This window comes from Lepisosteus oculatus, chromosome 5 (genome assembly GCF_040954835.1).
Source record: "Lepisosteus oculatus isolate fLepOcu1 chromosome 5, fLepOcu1.hap2, whole genome shotgun sequence".
Taxonomy (NCBI): domain Eukaryota; kingdom Metazoa; phylum Chordata; class Actinopteri; order Semionotiformes; family Lepisosteidae; genus Lepisosteus; species Lepisosteus oculatus.
Window position 1 is genome coordinate 52444647 of NC_090700.1, and position 19400 is coordinate 52464046.

Below are 19400 nucleotides of genomic sequence, written 5' to 3' on the forward strand. Positions count from 1 at the left end.
GGGGCGTCTGAATTACTCGGCTTTTGCCTTGTTTGAATATTGAAACGCATACTGCCAGCATTGCAGGTTGTTCGAGCTGGCTTACTAGCGCGATGACGTGGATAGCAGGGACCGCAGCCGCTAAACTGACGGGAGTTTTCCCGTTAGCTTAATTGGCTGGGTCCATGTTGAGTGATGCCGGAGGCCTGGGTTTGAGTCCCTAACGGTGGGGGGCTGGCTTGAGCTGGCAGCAGTGAGGGCACATACCCATGTGAACCTGAGAGAGCTTCAGGATGATGCTGTCTTGCATAGTATTTAAATTTGATTTTTTTCGTTTTAATAACTCGTTCAATTGACCATTGTCAGTTTAATTTAGTTTATTTGCTACAACTCTGCGTTAAAGAACCCAATCCTTCATAAGTGATACTGTATTGAACTTGTATTCTGTTAATTGCGACAGATTCAGTTTTAGCGAACAACGCCAACCACGTCAAAAACCGATTATTAATTTTAGGCATCACTGTCAGTCTGTCCGATGGACAAATCCACCTACAGTATGTGCTAAATTGGTGCGGTAAGATAGATAAGACTTCATTGATCCCGAGGGTAAATTGATTAAATATGAAAAATTAGAATATGTACAGTAATACAATATAAATATAAAATAAATACAAATAAATACATAGGTATGTGCAAAATATGCTCATAGTCACTGTAAAAACAATAAAATAACAATATGCATATGTCAGTGCCACTGGTCTGTAGTCATTCAAGACTTTAGGGTGCCCCTTTTTGGGTACTGGCACCAGGCAAGATGTCTTCCAGAGCACCGGACTTTTTAATCTCAGGCTCAGGTTGAAGATGTACTGCAGCACTGAACCCAGTTGGTCTGCGCAGATCTTTAGCACCCTAGAGCTGACACCGTCAGGACCCGCTGCCTTCCCTGCATGGAGTCTCCTCAACTCCCTTCTGACCTGGTCAGCTGTGATGGATAGGCCGAGGAGGGCAGGGGAAGATGGAGTAGGAGGAGTAGGAGGGATCACATGATGGGGTGACTGAGGACATGAAGAGGGTGTCTGAGATGAAGGCCTGTGAGGTGAATGGACCACTGTATGGAACCCTGTATAGAATCTGTTAAAGAAAAGATTCAGCTCATTGGCCCTGTCCAGGCATCCCTCACTCTGCTGGGCGCCAAACAACTTGTATCCAGAGATCTTCCTCATGCCATTCCACACTTCTCTCACATTGCTCTCCCTCAACCTGTCCTCCATTTTCCTCCCATAAGCCACCTTGCTCTCCCTAACTCTCACCTTCAGCTCTTTCTGTGCTCGCCTCAGCTCCTCGTCACCTGCCTGGAAAGCCCTCTTTTTCCTATTTAGGACGGCCTTCAGATCACTGGTGACCCAGGGTTTATTATTGGATAAGCAGCGCACTTTCCTGGTGGGCATTGCACTGTCAACACAGAAGTTTATGTAGTCAGTGATACAGTGGGTAAGACCATCAATATTATCTCCATAAGGCTCACAGAGTATCTCACAGAGTAAACGGAGTAGAGTAAGATCTTGGCACACGAGTGCCACCCAGTGGTCGAAATAAAACTTCTTAGTTCCTTAACTCTATAGCGAAATTTTAGTTATAATTTTACGTAATCCTAAAAATTACTTTGACCGACTTGATAGAAGTAAGACGTACTGTACCTCTCGTCGGGTGCCATCAAAAAGCACCCGTGAGACTAATAACGTGAAACGGAAACCGTAAGAAATAGTCAGTGATCGACGTGCTTTGATTCTAAATGTAAAAATGTTGTGAAGAAAATAATCAGAGGCAAGAGCAGCTTCAAATAGCTATAATTTATATATTCAAAAAAACAGACAGGATGAAGTATCAAAACAATAGAAAACTACAATGCTTTAATTAATCTCTGTATTAATATCATATGAAGGAAATGCTCTCTATAATTAAACAAATAGCTGCATATCTTGTCACAACAGTTTCTGTAGTTTGCAAGAGCACTACGAACTACGAAGCTCAATGGGGACCAATAGAAAGTCAGAATTTGGAGCCCAGAGGGCAACGTTCCCTCTAATTTGTAATGGCTTGTGTGTGCAAAAAAATCAAAAAGTTGTGCAAATTTTTCCCCAGTGACTTAAGCTTTTGCGCACTAAATTGGGTACATGTAAAATTGTAAACCAGAAATTATTTTTGTTGTTGATATAGAAGCATAGAGATCCAAACGACCGGGACAGCGATTCAACGAGCCCAGTCATAGAGAGAGAGTTCGGAGCAAGCATGAGCAGTGAGGTACGAGACCATTGATATCGGTGATCGAGTAGCGATAGTAATGCACACAGCCACGTTGCGCCTCTCGCAGCCAGTCTCATGTGGTCAATTGAGTTTTGTTCAATTGACGACCGTGTTTAATGATTACAATTCCGTTTTAATTTAATGTTTTGTGCGCAGTTCAATTTCCTATGTGCACTGATTTTGCGCACAGTTTAGAGGGAACATTGCTGGAGGGTATTAGTCAGCCTGTCAGTCTTCGGTGTACTCTAATTGAATGAATTGGAACGGATGTGCCTTTGTTCCTCAGCTGTCCTGGCCTGGGACACAGGAGGGATCTGGAAGTCCTTCACTGAGTTCACGGTGAGGAAAGGGATGGGAACACCCCCTCCATCCCAAAGGCAGTAGCTACACTATTCCATTAAATTCCCTTCGCAGCAGAGGTCCTTTGGAAAGGCCGTTTCCAGTCCCAGGATCATCAAGTCCAGTTTGGCCTGGAATGGCATGCTTCTTCTGTGCTATTCATCAGTGCAGTCTGTTCATCCAGGTGCCACAGAAGAAAAAACTAGCAGGCAGGATATTACGTTTTGGTGGCATGATAATAAATTCCCAACATTTCTTTGTCACGTTTTTAAATGTGCGTTTAAAAAAGATGTCCAGTCATTGTACAGTACATCTCATCTGACAGAATATCTGGGATCTGTGCGCTGGGTTACTCAGTTTTTCTGTCATCGTTATTTATTCCCCTAGACCGATGTATTTTGCATATGTGTGATATTCTATCAATCTGTCGTTTTCTTTTGTCAGCAGCTAATCCAGACACTGCCACCTCTATTATAATTCAACCTGTAATGTGGGTGTGTGAGAGCTGCTCATGAGCCAGTCAGATGTTGTGAGGTTCTCCATCACTTCCATACTGTATATTACATCTGCTTGCAAAACTGCATGACTATTGTTTGTGTATAAGCTGACATACTACCAGTTTTTTAAATGTATCTATAAAATGACTTCTTACATCTACTTTGCTTTCATATGATCAGACTCCAGTGCTGTCCTTTTACACATTGGAAGAATGTGAAGAAGAACATTCATTTAACTGCTACAGTGAGCTCCTAAGCCTTGCAAATCTGTGTTGGACACTTCTTTAGGCAGATCTGCTGGTGCTGTGGTGCCTCAGAAACAGGTGCTGTTAGTTCCTCCCTGGCAGGAACATTGCTGTCAGTAAACAACCGATGGCTACTACCAGAGCCCCAAGCAGCCACTTCCAAGGAATTCCCTGAAAAGATAGAAACACGATCATTTAGTACATCCATGAAGAAACCCAGTTCATCCATGATTGAAGTGCAAAATCCGCCTGTTGAATTAAGGGGGAACTTTAGGGAGGGCAGGCTGTACAGCCTGGGGTGGGATTTAGCCAGCACACTGGGGTTATCAGCCCCATTATTACTTGCACTGGGAACTTTCCAGACTTCGGTTAATCCTCCAGTCCTTGCCGTCAAGAGCCAGGAGCTTGTCTAGGGTTCTTTCAATCTCCAAATGGGTCAGATTGGTCCAATCAAGCTAATGATTAGGTCAGTTAAGGACAGCACTGCACAGTGTCCCCTGTCCCATAGTGGGCGCAGGATTTGGGAAATGCAGTAGCAGCAGGAACAGTGCCACCTACTGGTTCACTGCTTAATGCAACAAGCAGGTCTTTCTCAGGGGTCTCCCATCCCATGTCTGACCTGAGCCAGCTTCATCTTGACATCTGAGATCTGACAGGATAGTAGCAGCACAAGTATGATGTGGAAGAGGAGTCCAGGAGGAAGTGTCTACCGCTGCACACATTAAAACCTTCATGGTATTCTGTGTCCATGGGAGTCAGGGTACTTACAGATGGCTTTCCTTCGGCGGCTTTCAGGAATGGTGTTATATTTTCCCCCAACATCTGGGCTGGCTTGGCTTTCCAATTCAGGACCTCACTGCCACCTGCTTGCCGTTTCACCAGCTTAGACAGCTCCACGTGAATAGCCTAAGAATAACAGTAGGGCAGATGATTGAGTTTCTGTGCAATTAAGTCACGTGCTATTAACACAAGACACATAACATTCAAATTGAGGAAACTCATGGAGGGAAATTTCAGCTTTTAGTTGAATTCTTTGGTTTGATTTCTTATCATTAAATATAATTGGCACATCTAGAAATATATGTAAATGACTTGGGGTGTAAATGGTGCACTTTCTGGATGGGCCATGTAGACTTTCTTAACGAGAAAATACAATGCAAGTCAGGAAGGCGAATAAAGGTCAGGAAGAGTGTTTGACTGCACCACTGTCTCCTGTGAAATGGCATGCATAGTGCCCATGCAGACCAGGGGAAGTCTGGATACTCTCAGAAGTTCGATAACTATCAAGTGTAATCATTGGGATAACGCTGTTCTGAGGGTGTGCTGTGGAGATGATGTGCTGTCACACGCCGTCCATCTGAGTTCAGCTTCCAGCTGTTCTTTTTTAATCAGGAGCTCATGTTGAAATTACGGTAAACCTTTTAATCACTTATTGGGTAGAAGGTTTAAAAAGAATTCTGAAATCAGAATATCAAAGGCGTGTTCTGAAAGTAAAAATACTGAAGGAATGTTGCTCAAAGGTTTATGTTTTTTAGTGGCCTGTTATTGAGCATTTGTGACTGCCCAGGATTAATGCACTGAAACTGGAGTAAACCGTGCATGTGTCTTTTCATCAGTAAGGGTTATGGGTTATTAACAAACATTATGCAATGAGTCTGTCAATATAACCAAAACTCTCCTGGCATATTTCACTGTGGTCTTTCTCGTGTCTGTGACTCATTTTCAGGTCTCCGATCTTCTCTCGATCGTTTTTAAGATCATTTGTAATTCGTGAAAAACAAAGCAATTATTTAACCACTAATGAACTACCAAGAAAAAAATCCTTAGGAACTTTTTGTGTGGGTGTCCGAAAACCTTGACTTGGCGTCCTATTTGAAGCGTCCAGCAGGTGGCAGCATGTATTAAGCTGCTTTGGTGAAATTCTTCTGTTGTTGAAGATACTAACAGAAAGAGATCACTTAGCCATATACAACTTCTTGCATCAGGAATTTGTCTTTTCACATACCCCAGCATGCTCTCCATGAAACACAGACACACAGACAGGGAGAGAAGCTGGGGGTCAGAGCGCAGGATCTGCCATTGTACAGCACCCCTGGAGCAGTTGGGGTTAAGGGCCTTGTTCAGGGGCTACCAGCTATGGGATTTGAACCAGCAACCTTCCAGCCACAGGTGCAGATCCTTAGCCACAGTGCCACCACTCTGCCCCTTCCAATCTGCAAATGTTTTTCAAGAAGTGAAAGATGAGCTTTAAAAGGTGTAATAATTCCCTGAGAGCATCTGGACAATCATTCTTTACTGTCTTTACCATGCACTTCTGTTTTGAATCTACATTCTTCAAACTTTATTGCCCAGGTTAAGGTCGGCTACCCCTTACAGCAGAGAGACCAGCCCTGTTCCTGGAGGAACCCGACAGAGCTGGTTTTGAGTCCAGCTGGGCTCTGCATCTTCAGTGCTAATTGATGACTCACCTGCTTGCTTGGTTAGACTTTTATCCAACTCGTTTCTTCAATTAGTCTACAGTGTCAAAAATACCCAACTTCAAAGGGTACTGTTCCCAACAGCTTCAGCACACAGAACTTTGCACAGACTCTGCGCAGCTTGCTTGCTGCTTTTCTGCTCAACATGTTTGCTGTTTACTTTTACTAATTGATTGGACAAATCTTTTTTGCAGAGGTCCACTTGTTTTTCGGTGGCACACCAGAATGAAGGCAGTTCTGTAATCAGTACAGGGTTAATGCCACCTTCAAATCCCATTTGACCTTTTTAGTGTTGAAAGCACATTTAGAAATCTGTCCCAAATAGAAAATTGAAACCAATGTGCCTGTGAGTAAGAACTCAGCCCTTCCTCCAGGACCAGGGCTGGGAACCACTGCCTTAGAATTCATCTTCCCCTTTCTGCACAACTTTTCGTCCTTTTGACTTTAGTGCTTTGTTGTTTGAGCTTGAACTGGTTTTTGCATTACAGGGCCTCAATTGTTTTTGTTTGGTTTTGTCCTCTGTAATCTGTCATGTGTATTTTAGTGGAATTGAACGGGACATGAAATGCACAGAACTCTTAATGATGGCTCACAACATTACCAATACATGACAAAAAAAACATTTGTATTAAAAATAAAAAGCTTTTAAACCAAAAATTACCCTGGGTTTTAAAACATCCTGGCCAGAGAAGGCTTTTCCATTGGTTTGGAGTTTTGACTTCCTGGAATTACAGGATGTTGACTGAAAATGACTTCTTTAGGGAGTGCATCATTAATGTTGAGAAATACATTTGTTAGACTTTCTGATGTGATTCAGAGTGATTTTGATTTTCAAATCATGTTTCTGAAGCTCAGTTTAAGGGAAGAAAGAAAATATTTGACTCCTAATAATAAAGTCTTTGCAATAGAGGAAATGTTTTCTGTAATGTGTTTTTCTTAATCCATTCTATTCAAGTGATCTCATTAAAAGACACATTTGAAACATCATCTTAATGTGGCTGTGATATGTGTTCAGGAGCTCTGATATGGATGGGCTTCAACATACAGTAGGTCGAAATATCACTTCTTTTGAATAATAGAAGCTTAATTCCTGGTGCAGAATGACTGTTAGTCAGAAACTGCTTTCTATTTGTTTTTCAAACAAATACATAGCACTTTACAATTTGCATATTCTGTGGTCCAGTAATTTTTTTTCAAACAGGTTTTTTTTTACTGATAACTTGATTGACCAATTCTTAACCACATTTAGTCAGCATGTGTTCTCAGAACTGTGTGTTAATAATCTAGCTCCTATTTCATCCCCTTTTGAGAAAATCTTTTTAAAACTGAACTCTTTATCGAGTTTTATCACTGTCATTTGTCAGAACTGTAATACAGAAAGAACAAGCTTGAAATTGAAGGACTTAACAAGTCAGCCAATTCTTACCTCTGTTGTGTTAAGAGTTTCCAACTGTTGGTTATTAGTGGATTAAGAATCATATTTTAAAGTGTGATTTGAAGAGCATTAAAATTATTTATTATTCATTTTTAAGTTTCAGAACAAAATGTCAAAGATGTTTCAGATCTGTTGCAAGGCAAATTCTTTGATGAACTGGACGTTTGCGCTTTATACATATCTGTGTGTGTTATTATACATGCACCATGTACAAGTATTATATGTGCGCACATGTGTAGCTAAAATTGTTTTCGCAGAGATATTATTTCAGATCAGTTTTGGATCCTTTTGAAGGATAGACATTAAAACTGTTGCACCAAAAATCCTCACATGCTAAAAACAGTGTTCAGCGCTGTTGGAATCTCTGATTTCCTTACTGCAAAGGATGTTAAGATGGATGTGTTCCAATAATTATATACCTTATTTAATTGTAGAGTAGACTGTAAATGGTATAATTGCACAATAAGTAAAAACACAATAATTATAACTCTTCGAGGTCAAGTTATTCTAAACTAGCAGTACTTTGTGAAAGTAGCAGTAAATTAGATGGTGAGTTAAGTACAGACCTTGCAAAACAGAGCAGTCTTGTGTGCCCCAACTAGAACATTTCTTTTGCAAAGCTTGGTGTTTGGAGGGGCAAAACTGAAAGAATCTAAGCCTGGTGTACACTGGCATGTCTGCGGTGTAAGATGAAGTGTCGTCAACGTGTTCTCGTCAGACTGCTGGCTCCAAGATTAATCTCCGCAAAGCAGAAAAGACGTCTCCAACAATGGAGACACTGCACAGAATGTTTACATCCATCCTGCATATTTGTTTTTACATTTTCTGAATGCTGTGGTTCTTGACACTTTGTTTTTTTTTTTTAACAAATCACAGCACTCGAATTTGATGAAGTTTTCACAGCTTGTTTTCGACCAGCTGGGATCCCTGCCCCTTAAATATAAATGGAATGGAAATGGAAGTATTAATAATGGCATCGCAATTGCATGTTGCCACTGCATGCTTAATTTCTTTTCCAGGGAGGGTGCTACTGCAGCCATTTCAACAACATTGTCATTAAAGAGCCAACAGATATTTAAGTGTTGTCTAGACGAAGTGTCTTGCATGCCAGAGTTGCTGCTGTTGCTGGAAACGAAGGATGAGGATCTGCACTGAGTGCAGTTGAGACTGTAAAAATCCTCTTCCAGGAACCCAGAACAAGCTGACAGGGATAACAAACCCTGGGGTGTAGAGTTAAGAAGACCTGGAAAATTTTCATATATACTGTATATATCGGATGGGAATAACGCTTTCACATGATTCTGAGGGTGGAAGATGAAACCACTTTTAAAAGCTCTAATTTGGATTCCATTATTCTAGGACGACTACGAAAAGAATATCTTATAAAATGCTACAAAGCCAGAATTAAAAATGGTTCAGGTCTGTGTTGATCATCTTTTAATAACTTGTTTCCCCTGTTTGAATCTTCTGTTGTAAACGAGAGCCACTCTTCATTGAAATAGGCAGGGTGTTCCATGAAAGGGGCTTTTTGGAAAAATACCATTCCAGGATTAAAAAAAAAACGATTTTGGTTCAATCTCCTGATCATGTGATCTTTAAACTGATGACACCTTGTTTAGAAAAAGGGTTTGTTTTGTTTGTATATTTTGCTGTAACTACTGTTTTTTCACTCTTCTTTTTTATCTAAGCAGATAAGAGTACAGGGGGGTTGAGTTTTCTAAACTGAGTCAACCTCTGTGTTGTCCTGGAGGAGGAGATAAAAGCCTGTGTTCATGTCCACATTTACCAAAAAAGAAAACTAAACAGTGTTTAGAAGACCCCACAGTCTGTTATTATCTAATTTACACCTTCCGTTTCAATTCTTTATTTTTTCTTGACATGTGAGCAGAAGATTAGATTTACTCCTCGCTATAAAGTTTAATTTTGTTTGTGAGGTTTATGTTTGTATGCACACACACACATTGGGCGATTGTGATCCAACTGCAAGCAAAGGACTGTATAGCAACAAAAAGGCTCTCAGTCCTTTAGGATTCAAATGATCAATACATGCACTTGAACTACATACTTGAACAGCAGCCTCTGATTCACGATGCTATCCAACATCCATGGGGGGGGAGGGGAGTAGGATGTCAGGTAGCGTTTTCAATTTTGTGGGCTAAAGGGTCACTGATCCTGTCAGAGTGGGACGCCTGGCTCTTGGACACCCCTAAACTTGCAGGCTTTACAGCAGAAGTCTCTTGGCCATCCCTCGCCTCACACGGACATCCTAGCGATTGGCTGTTTCAGCCAATTCGGTTACAAACTGGGGCCCCCTTAATATATAAGGGGTGGAGCAGAGGACCCTGAAGCTGTGCTGGCTCAGGACTGACGGTGAGGTGATGATTCTAATTCCAGAACTCAGACAGAGACGTGTTGTCAGTGTCAGAAGCTGCTTCACAACCACCGGCAGGAAAACGCTCCATTGATGGAGACCCTGGCATATTAGTCTGCTGTCTAAAGCTCATCTCCTGGTTTTTAAATAGCACCAGGGTTTATTTGTTTTTCTCAGACCTCTGGATTACAAAGAGCCTCATTCTGGAGGCGTTTTTTCCTAAAACACTTGCAACCCTGTCATTGCAGCTGGCTCCCTGGCTGCTCTAATCTCTGCGGGCTTTGGATCTGTTTTTTAGGCAAAGCAGCGTAACCCCAGAAGAACAAGACAGAGCAGGTACAGATGAGGTCAGAGGCACCGTGAACGGAACAGGTGAACCAATGTAAACAGAGTTCAGTCAGTGCAGAGAGCGTGGGCCCTCCTCGATGGCTCACTGTGTTTGCTTTGCTGCGTTGCTCGACGGCCTGTTTTTCCTAGCCCATCCACGAACTGTGGCTGTCACGCCAGCCAAAATGTTTCGCCAAGCACTCGTGGAAAACTCAGAGCAGCTTTGTTTTTGTTCCCTCACCCCATGTCTAAAGTACACCCACAAGTATTAAAAGGGCATTATATTCTAATGCTTTATTTAAACGGCAACCATAAGTGGGTCTCGGATTTCAGTGCTGTGTTTGCTGGCCAGTTGAGGAGCTATGAACAGTAAATAAGGAAGCCGACCATGAGGCGGTTACTGGTTTCAGTAGGAGTGAATTAGCATTTCAGTAGATGAACTGCAGACTTTATGTATGGATTTTTTCCCCCATTTTTTCTGTTTGTTTTAAGGTGTCTCGCAGTATAACTGAACACCTGGGGTGACTCACAGCCAGAGGCTCGGTCTTCATAATGAAAGCTTTGATTGCGATTTTCCTATGATGTGAGCGTGACTGAGGTCCCCCACTGTCCACCACAGCTGGGGTGGTGTTCCTATTCTTAAAGGGAAAGAGATGTGACTTTTCATTCAGTCCAGAATCCTTGGTCTGCTTTGGAATTGGCATGTAGCCACAGTCTGTGCTGAGTTTCACACAAGAAAATATTGACCCTTTCCTCTTTTTTTCTCTTTTAAAAGAGAAATAAAAAAAATTATCTTTTAAATGACATGTGCGTATCTGTGTATTCTATGTCCTATTTTCATTTTTCCATAGGGTAAAGTCTTGTATAAATGTTGTAGAGATGTTTAATACCCCATTTCTAGGTGAATGAACTCCATACTAAGAAAATCTAATGACATCCTCTTTGATTACCCCTACATTCTAAAGCACACACAGGTTATATTTCAAAACCTCCTTTTTAACAAACATCATAAGTTTGGAGCAAACACGAGGAGCTAAACTGCTCTGAAAAGTAATACAATTTTGAAAGTGACACACCCTGTATAAGAATAGGGCTGGAATCCAGCCTAATTTGAGTAACACAGACATGCTGGGCATTCACTGTGTGTTTTTTTTTTCGTTTAAAATAATGATTAACCTATCCATTAACCTTCAGACTTGTATTAAAGAGATTTGTAGGATTAGGAAGCTTACATAAAAGTTCTGATTTTACACTGGATATATTTGTTTTTCTGTTGTGAAGAACAAAAATGTGTTTTGCGCATTTTTCTAAAGCTGACCAATCAAATTAAACACGCTTGACATAATTCATATTTGGTTACTGTTAATGTAATCAGACCCAGGACTTAACCGTTAGTCTGTCTAATTTCAACTTCATCCTTAAACCATGTCAAGTTAGAAACAATTTGCTGTTAAAAGACAGCTAATACCCATCATGCTGAATTCCACTAAAAAGTGAATAAAAGTTTTTATTTTGAGACGTGTAAGGGAAGTAAATGTGCTTTGCTCTAGAATCTAGAATCTACACCATGGATACAAATTTAGAAGATGAGTGGACGTAGCATTAATCACTGGTACTAATTACATCACCCCAATTTGCACATTCACCACTTACCTGTACTGTTTTCTATTAACCATTTCTCAATCCCTGTATATGTAAAAGCAAAATTAATCTTTTATGAGGAATTTTATCGAACGCTTTCTGAAAATCTAAGTACACCATAAAATCTAACATGCACCATGTATGCTCTGTGCGCATTATTACTGTTCTTGCTTGTTTGAAGAAATCGGACACATTCCTACCTTTTGTAAATCCACATTGAGTATTTCCTAGGATCTTATTTCTATACATTCCTCAAAGTTAGTTCAAATAATTGTCTCCAACCTCACCTGTCATAGATCTCAGACTTATTAGTCTAGGATTGCTTGGTTCACTTTTGTCATTCTTATAGATGGGCACTACACTAGCAATGCTCCAGTCCAGGTACTACCCCAGTCTTGAGTGACTGTTGGAGGAGCTGTGTCAATGGCTTGTGTGTAACGTCTTTCTTTGAGTACTGTTTGGTAAGATATTATTGGACCCTGGGGATATATTAACACTGAGTGCCTCTTCTATGCTACTTGTATCCAATACAGTCCTTCTGCTACCTGAGACGTGCTGCTGCTATCTCCTCTGGTGGACACCCAAGTGAAATACTCATTTCGTACATCAGCCATTTCCTGTGCCTTGTCTAGAAGAGAGTTAAAGAGACAGCACTGAACAGGGCTGGACGAGTGCCCTGTATCTGGTGTTGTGCTGTGAGCAGTGAGGGGGGGAGAGAGTCAGGAAGTGAGGGGGCTGACACAGGAAGAGAGAGACATCAAGGGGGTGTAGGTTTTGCTCACCTTGGTGGACGGCTCGAGTTTCAGAGCTTTCTTCAGGACCTCCATGGCCTCTTGATACTCCCCCTTGTCCGACAGTAACTGCAGACAGAGAGCAGCCTGAGAGCATGGTCCTGTTCCACTGCATAATTATACTGTGCACATCGTTACGAGAAAGGTCCCTTTCAACCATGGGTAGTACTTGGGGAGTAAATAGCAACCCACAAGCTACAAGATGAATATTTTTATATATTTTCTCTTAGAATTGTTCTAGCCAAAACACATTTCCACTTTTCTGTGCTAAGCGTGTACAAAATCCAACATTTTCAATTGTCTTGTTTTTTACACAGGCTTTGTCCTTTGCAGGTAGAATATAACCAAAGACGAAGAACAAAAGAAGAACATTTTTCATCATTGTTTTTTCTACCTGAGAACAGTCCCCAGACAATTCTGTTTTATTCATGGTTCTCTAGCTTCCAAGATCTGATAACAAGTTGATACTGATTCTTGCCATCTGTTATAGACTATAACCCACAATTCCATGGGAAAAACACTGGGAAGGATCGATGCTGTTAACTGGTCAAGCTTAAATCTTTACTTTAAAATGCAGCATGAAATCACACATGCCACTGGCTGCCTTGCTGGTAGGTTGAGGTTGTCACCTTTCCTTTCCTGAAGAGGGCCTTGACGTTGTTGGGGTCGAGGAGAAGCACTTCTTCGCTGGTGCCAAGCGCGTCTTCACACTGCTCTAGCTTCAGCTGCGTGGCCGCCAGGTTATTGAGGCACTTTACCCAGCATTCTCGCACTTCCTCCGCCTCCTCCGGCTCCAGGGCAGGGGCTGCATGGGAACAGAGGGCGTGAGAGCACAAGTTCGCTAACTGACGCTCTTGGCCGGTTTTATTTATATACCTATCCATTCATACAGCTGAGTATTGGACTGGAGCAGTTCAGCTTAAGTACTTCGCTCAAGGGTGCAGCAGCACTGTCTCGCCAGGGATTAGAACCCACCACCTTCTACCAGGTCAGAACTCCACACACTGCTCCACGCTGTTGCCCAGGTGTCAGCACTGCTAGAACAGTTAGATGTACGTGGTAGTTTGCGTATTGTATTTTCCCAGGTGTCCCCTCTCGAGTTTTTCTCTCATTGTGTCTTCCTGTGGGTTTAGCCTTGATTTTGTTGGCAGTCTGTGCACCACAGTTTCAGTAGTGCTGTGATTTACCTCGAGAGGTTTTTCTAAGGGCTCTGAGACACTTGGTGAAGGTGACCTAGGATTTGCATGATGAAACTAAGAGGAATCAGCATAGAATTTAGTGGAGCTTCATGACCAAACTGTGATGTTACTGTGCAATAGCGAACCTTCATAAGAGAATTTCTAGGCGTTTAATTATCTACTGCTCTAATCAAGCCCATTTGAAAGATTACTGGCTTTTTTTTCTAGGACACTTCTGGTTTGTGCGAAACCTACCCTAAGTTTTTTTTCTTAGGAGACAAATGTACTGTACAATAATAGTTCTTCATACAGTAACTTTAATTTCAAAAGAAGAAAGGGTGTTCCTTGATAAAATAGGAAAGGGGGTTAATTGTTTTGGGTCTGGGGTCTAAACACTAGAAAATCCTGTTATGGGCTCAGACAAGAAGTAGAGGACTAAGATGTGGCCCAGTCTGGCGTCTCCTGAGTAACAGATAAGCCTTCAGCTTGAAGGAGACATGGCCCTGGGCTTCATTGCTGTTACTGTATGTGTCGAAGGCCCAAAGGGTGTGAACTTCATATTCACAACAAAGGAGGTAGCACCTGGAGGCCAAAGGAAGTGGGACAGCTCACGTTTGAAATGCAACTTTCCAGCTATTTGTTTTAAGTTAAAAAAATGAGCTATAAAACTATTTGCTGCAGACTACTGTTTTGCAGTTCTGTGATTCTTTGTTATAATCCAGGGACAATATGACTTGACTAGTGCTCTGGAAACGGTTCTCACAGGTTGCTGTTAGTAGGTACGTTAGATTAAAGGGACTGTGAATTTGTTTTCCTCTCATTTACCACACCATCCTTTTGTGTGGCGAGTGTAGTACTGTTGCAGTTTCGTTCTTTGATGGCTGTCTGCAAAAATTCAGTTCAACAGAGGCATGATCTGCATTGCTTTTATTCACTGTGTACCTTATTTTATACTCAGTTTAAACTTGCACTGCAATTGTGTTCTAGAACATCTTAACATCCTGTCCGGGTTATTTGGGTGCAGACATATAAGAAATTAATGTTCTTGTTACATTATTTTATGTTCCCTTCTCAAATTAAATTAAATATAAGAGCTGTGAACACTTGGAACACTAATGCGCAGTAAGTTACAGGCTAAGCAAGCACAGATGTTCTTATGAAGACAGAGTTGTGTGTAAAAACACTTGTACAGAATGTGTCCAGGCTTTGGGGGTGTTGTGGTGATAGCCGGGATACACATCCAGAAACAGGAGCATTTTGCTTCCAGTTTCAGGGTTGGTCAGTTTGTTGAATAATTACCCCAAGTGCCAATAAATGAGAAATTAGAAACAAAAATATTTCTACTGGTGTCCATTTATAGTATTGGGAGTACATTTTATATTCAAAAATCTTTAGAAAAACAGTCTGAAAAAATGAGGTTTCAAAGAAATTATGATTTTAGGGTTTTGTCATGTGTGGGAAATTGTATCACTGTATCAATTTGGAGCTAACTAAGAGAGGGGGAGCAGAGATTGGAAAGGTGGCAGGTGGAGGGAATGTGGCTCCTGTTGTACCCCAGTTTCTGGTGTTGCTTGAGTTGCGAAGACCCTGCAATTCTGCTGTCACCCTGGTTCTCTCATTGCAGCCCCTGATTCAAAAAAATATTTTCACCCACCTGTGTCAGTGAGTCATCGCTGATTGTTATTATTTTTGTGAATTATGAGTTTTCTATAAGGAGATGAGGAGTTGAGAGATAATTTATTGATGTGTCATGCTCCATTCGTTTAGCATACTTTGTTCAATATCGAATTGCATTATACATTACTGTCACATCTTCTTGCTGTGGCAGTGCATTATAATAAAACCATTAGCAGAGTGATGATGTGACATAGATCATAAATTGTGGTGAAACTTAATTCTGTGTCGAAGGCCGTGTGGCTTTCATCACCCTTACAGCTGAAAGACAAATTGCTAAATATTTTAACGTGGCTGAACGATGCTAAAGACCCGTGTGTGTGAATATTATATGAGCACATGCAAAACCCTTTTTCTAAGTAAAAATAGGTAGTTGCATATTAGGATCAGGGGCTTAAAACGATCCTGCCATGGGCAAGTGTACGTGTGGTCATTGGCATTATGTGTTCGTTTAAATTTTGTGCGTCCCCCGGGTGAGGACCAGAACTCGGGCATGTCGCTCGCCCTGACCACGGCTGCCCGCACTGCAGGCAGCGACTAGCTTTCGGCATTAGTGGGAGGACGTCCTGGAAAGAAAGGTACCTGGCTCTCTGAGGGCTTCCAGAGCCATGCGGTAAGACCTTGCAGCCTTGCTGTACTCTTCTCTCTGGAAGTAGAAGTTGCCCAGCTCTCTTTTCTGGTTGCCGACCCGAATGCAGTCTGAGGCCGGCAGGGTCCGGGGGTCAGGCTTGTCCCGGATGTGGAGGAGGTGGAGCTGGTACAGGAGAGCGGCGCCTGGTGGAATATCGGGCTCTCTGTCACCCGCAAACACAGAAAAGTGGTCATTACTTACACTGAGTGTCAGTACAGGGACAGGAACAGTTATAATGAGACATAAATAAATGACTAAAATGGCATTACAGCTAGCACTGACTGGAAGAGGGACTGCCATGCAAACAAAATAAAATGTAAAAGAAGGGAGAGGAGCTACAGGAAATCTGGTGGAAGAGGTGTGAGGAGAGATTTTTTTCATGAAAAGCAGTTCTGCCTTCTATGGTTTGCTCAATACCTTGAGAAGCATTGTAACGTAGGCTGTTTCTTTGTAAATTGTTTTTGTCTCCGAGACAGATCAGCCTCTAGGGCATTTTTGCCTTCAGCAAAGTTCTAACTGTTTAAGAATATCACCTGCCCAGCCCCCACCAAGACACCAGTTTTGTCTCTGGACCACCTAGTGATTTTTTACAGCAGGGGTCTGAACAGATTCCTGATCTTCTGCTGTGCGAAAATGTCCGATCGGTGGTCTGCAAAAATCTAATAATGAAGTATCTTTTCCTAAGAAAAGAGTTCTGCAGTGGATCTGAAGAAATACATTAGGATTTTGATAATTCCATAACTTTCTAAAGTACTTTACAGAAGAGAATTGAAAAAATCCTTCATTAATTGATTTAAAAGGGAACTTTAGGAAGAACAAATTGAGCATGGCCATCCTTGTTTGTCTCCCAGAGCAGGGTTTTCACTGGGGGATCCTCAGAGCCTTCTCCTGGGGGGGGGGAGATTTCCAGATACATTGAACAACTTCTCACTCTGAGCCAGGAGCAGACTTAAATCCCTCTTCCACAGTTAATGTACTCTAACTGGAATTACAGCAGGTCCCTTGATTTATTAACGAATATTCTAGTCTCCACTTTGACTTTTGTGTTTAAGTTGGGGCTCCAGCTGGCACCCCAGTCAGAAAGGGCTCTGGTGTGGTGTGGTTTATCAAGAATTGTGGTTTGTGCATCTGCCAATTACAAAGCAATCCCCTGTCTTTTCTGAGCCTGCACAGCCTTTTCGGATAACAGCAGCTTTTCTGTTTTTTCAGATTTTGAGCATGGCTTCAGAAAATTAAATGCTTGAGTGCGCTAGTGGTTCTGGTTTTTGTTTCACACAGACTTCTTAATTAATTGAACTAATTATTACTTCCCAGCTCTGCAAGATGCAGGAAGATTCTGCAGGACACAGACCTCCAGGAGTGAGTATCTTGAGGAAGGACTCAAGAGCCAGCACAGAGTGCGTAATGAAGCAGGACTGTAGCACTAACTGAAACCTTGCTTGTTTGTCTGATTATGAAGTGAGAAATGTTAAGGGCTACATCATACACATTGTGGGCAGTTTGTTAGGGTGGCAACAGCACCAGACAGCCCAGCCTGTCTGGGACTCGTATGGTGTTTGACCACAGCAGCTGTTAAGTGGTAGCACCTCGTTAGACTTGCCTTATTTTCCTTCCTGAAAAACTAATCAACTCCAAGCATTTACAATTTAGTCAGAAGTAAGTACAAATGCTGTAAACAGAAACTGAACGTCTAATAATAACTGAATGTCCTAGACTAACCGTCTGTCCCTGATGTTATTCATTGCACTCCCTGTGCATCCCGAAGCCATCTCTGCACTGCTTATTGGCTTAGGTTCCTTTTTGAGAGAGATAAACAAGGCCTGGCCTTAGGTAATGTGCGTGCCAAGTTTATTTCCTTAATCACTGTCATAGGTATCGTGAAGCAAGTGTATAAAATCTGATAGTACTACATCCCCATCAGTGGAGCCTGTAATAATAATATTAAAGCTATCTTACATCAGAAAGTGCCTCATCAAAATAGAGCTACCCACAGACTAGCTGGTAGATGCTTTAGAACTGTGTGCTTATTTTATCTTGCAGCATTGATTGCAAACACAGGGTAAGTAGGGTGAGTCTTATGTGGGGTTTTTTTCTACAAAAAGGATTGTTTTTAGTGTTGACTAACTAACACGCCGTATCAGGTTTTGTAAAGGACTTAGAATATGTAAGTGATGTCGTGTTTGATGAACTTGGTTTATCTGTGTACTATGAAAAGTAAACAGATGTGGTCTTATTTTTGTTGTGTATTTGATAGTAAAAAGCTTAAAAAAATGTAAATAGTAAAAAGTGGTAAACTGCCAGTTAGAAACCAGCTATTTCCTCGGCCGTTGTGACAATATAAAACGCCACTTCATCATCTAGATAAGGGGCAGCAGCATCCATAGTGCTTTCACAGAGCACGACACATGGAGATGAATCAGCAGGCATCGTCAAAGTATTATTCCAGCAGCGATCTGTGCAAGTTACTCTTCACAAGACTGCTGCACTGAATCAGTTTAAACCTTCATTCTTTTTGCCTTTATCTTAACATCGTGTCTTTTGCTTTTTTTTAATAGAAAGAAAATCAAGAGGATTGATTCTCTCCATCTCCTGTCTCCTGTCGCAAATTCCAATACGCAAAAGAAGTATCTGCAGGCAAGAGCTGTTTGTAAGGTTGGTCAAATCCTCTCTGGAAATGGCGCGGTTTAGAGCAGGACCTTCTCACAGGCTGCTCTGCTGGAAGGAAGCAAGCGAATCTGTGTGATGTCAGCAGCACTGCTCTGCGTCTAAAGGCTGTGCTGTTCGTGACTGGATGAAACAGGAGGGGGATGTCTATGGCCGCATAACATTTGACCCCACAGTGTACTTATCCTGCTGTAAAACCATTTTATTGTCCATCACCCTGCTCTTTAATCAATAAATGCTTGAAGAACCAAATTGGTTTACCGGAATTATGACGCATGCAAGCCACAGGACTCCTAGAATGTAAACTGAAGAGGTTTCATGGTCACATCTTGTAGCTGGAAAGCATGACCATTCCGTGTGTCAGACGCGTAGTCTCAACACACCCCAGCAAGTTCACTTCTGAGAAATGCTATTTTTATATTCAGCTTGCACTATCCGGAAGGAAAGGCAGAATCTAAACAACTCCCTTCTGTGTTTTGATTTGACAATTGGCTGTATATTATCTTTTACTTGTCATTTACTTTGAGTTTACAAGAGGACCTTTACTCTATGTACTCAGTTTTGAAGACAATTTATTGTTATCTCAAAGCAACAGCCCCAACTAGTTGCTTGGTTAGAGCTTTTACACGTTTTTTTCCCCCCAGGGGGGTTGGAGATTTTGCATTACTTTAGAAGTGCAGGCATTTAAAGGAAACCTCCTGCAGGTTCAGAAACTAAAAATAAAAGGTTAAAAAAATGAAACTCATGATTAGGTCTTTTAATGGCATGAATTAGGGGCCAATTATTTAAATGAGTAGGAGGAAAAAAAACTAGCAGTTCTGGGGGTCCCCAAGAATGGAAAAAAAAA

At 41.6% G+C, this 19400-nt stretch overlaps 1 protein-coding gene across 1 annotated transcript in view; it reads right to left on the bottom strand.

Annotated features, from left to right (window-relative positions):
* Positions 1-1810: 1810 nt before the first annotated feature.
* fkbp16 (FKBP prolyl isomerase 16) overlaps positions 1811-19400 on the bottom strand; it is a 53411-nt gene continuing 35821 nt past the window's right edge. Inside the window, exons 4-8 of the mRNA XM_006628980.3 lie at positions 15841-16052; positions 13036-13211; positions 12398-12475; positions 4133-4270; positions 1811-3535 (exon numbers count right to left, since the gene is read on the bottom strand). Coding sequence (XP_006629043.2) covers positions 3449-3535; positions 4133-4270; positions 12398-12475; positions 13036-13211; positions 15841-16052 — 691 coding nt within the window. The 3' untranslated portion in view covers positions 1811-3448. The remainder of the gene's footprint in view (positions 3536-4132; positions 4271-12397; positions 12476-13035; positions 13212-15840; positions 16053-19400) is intronic.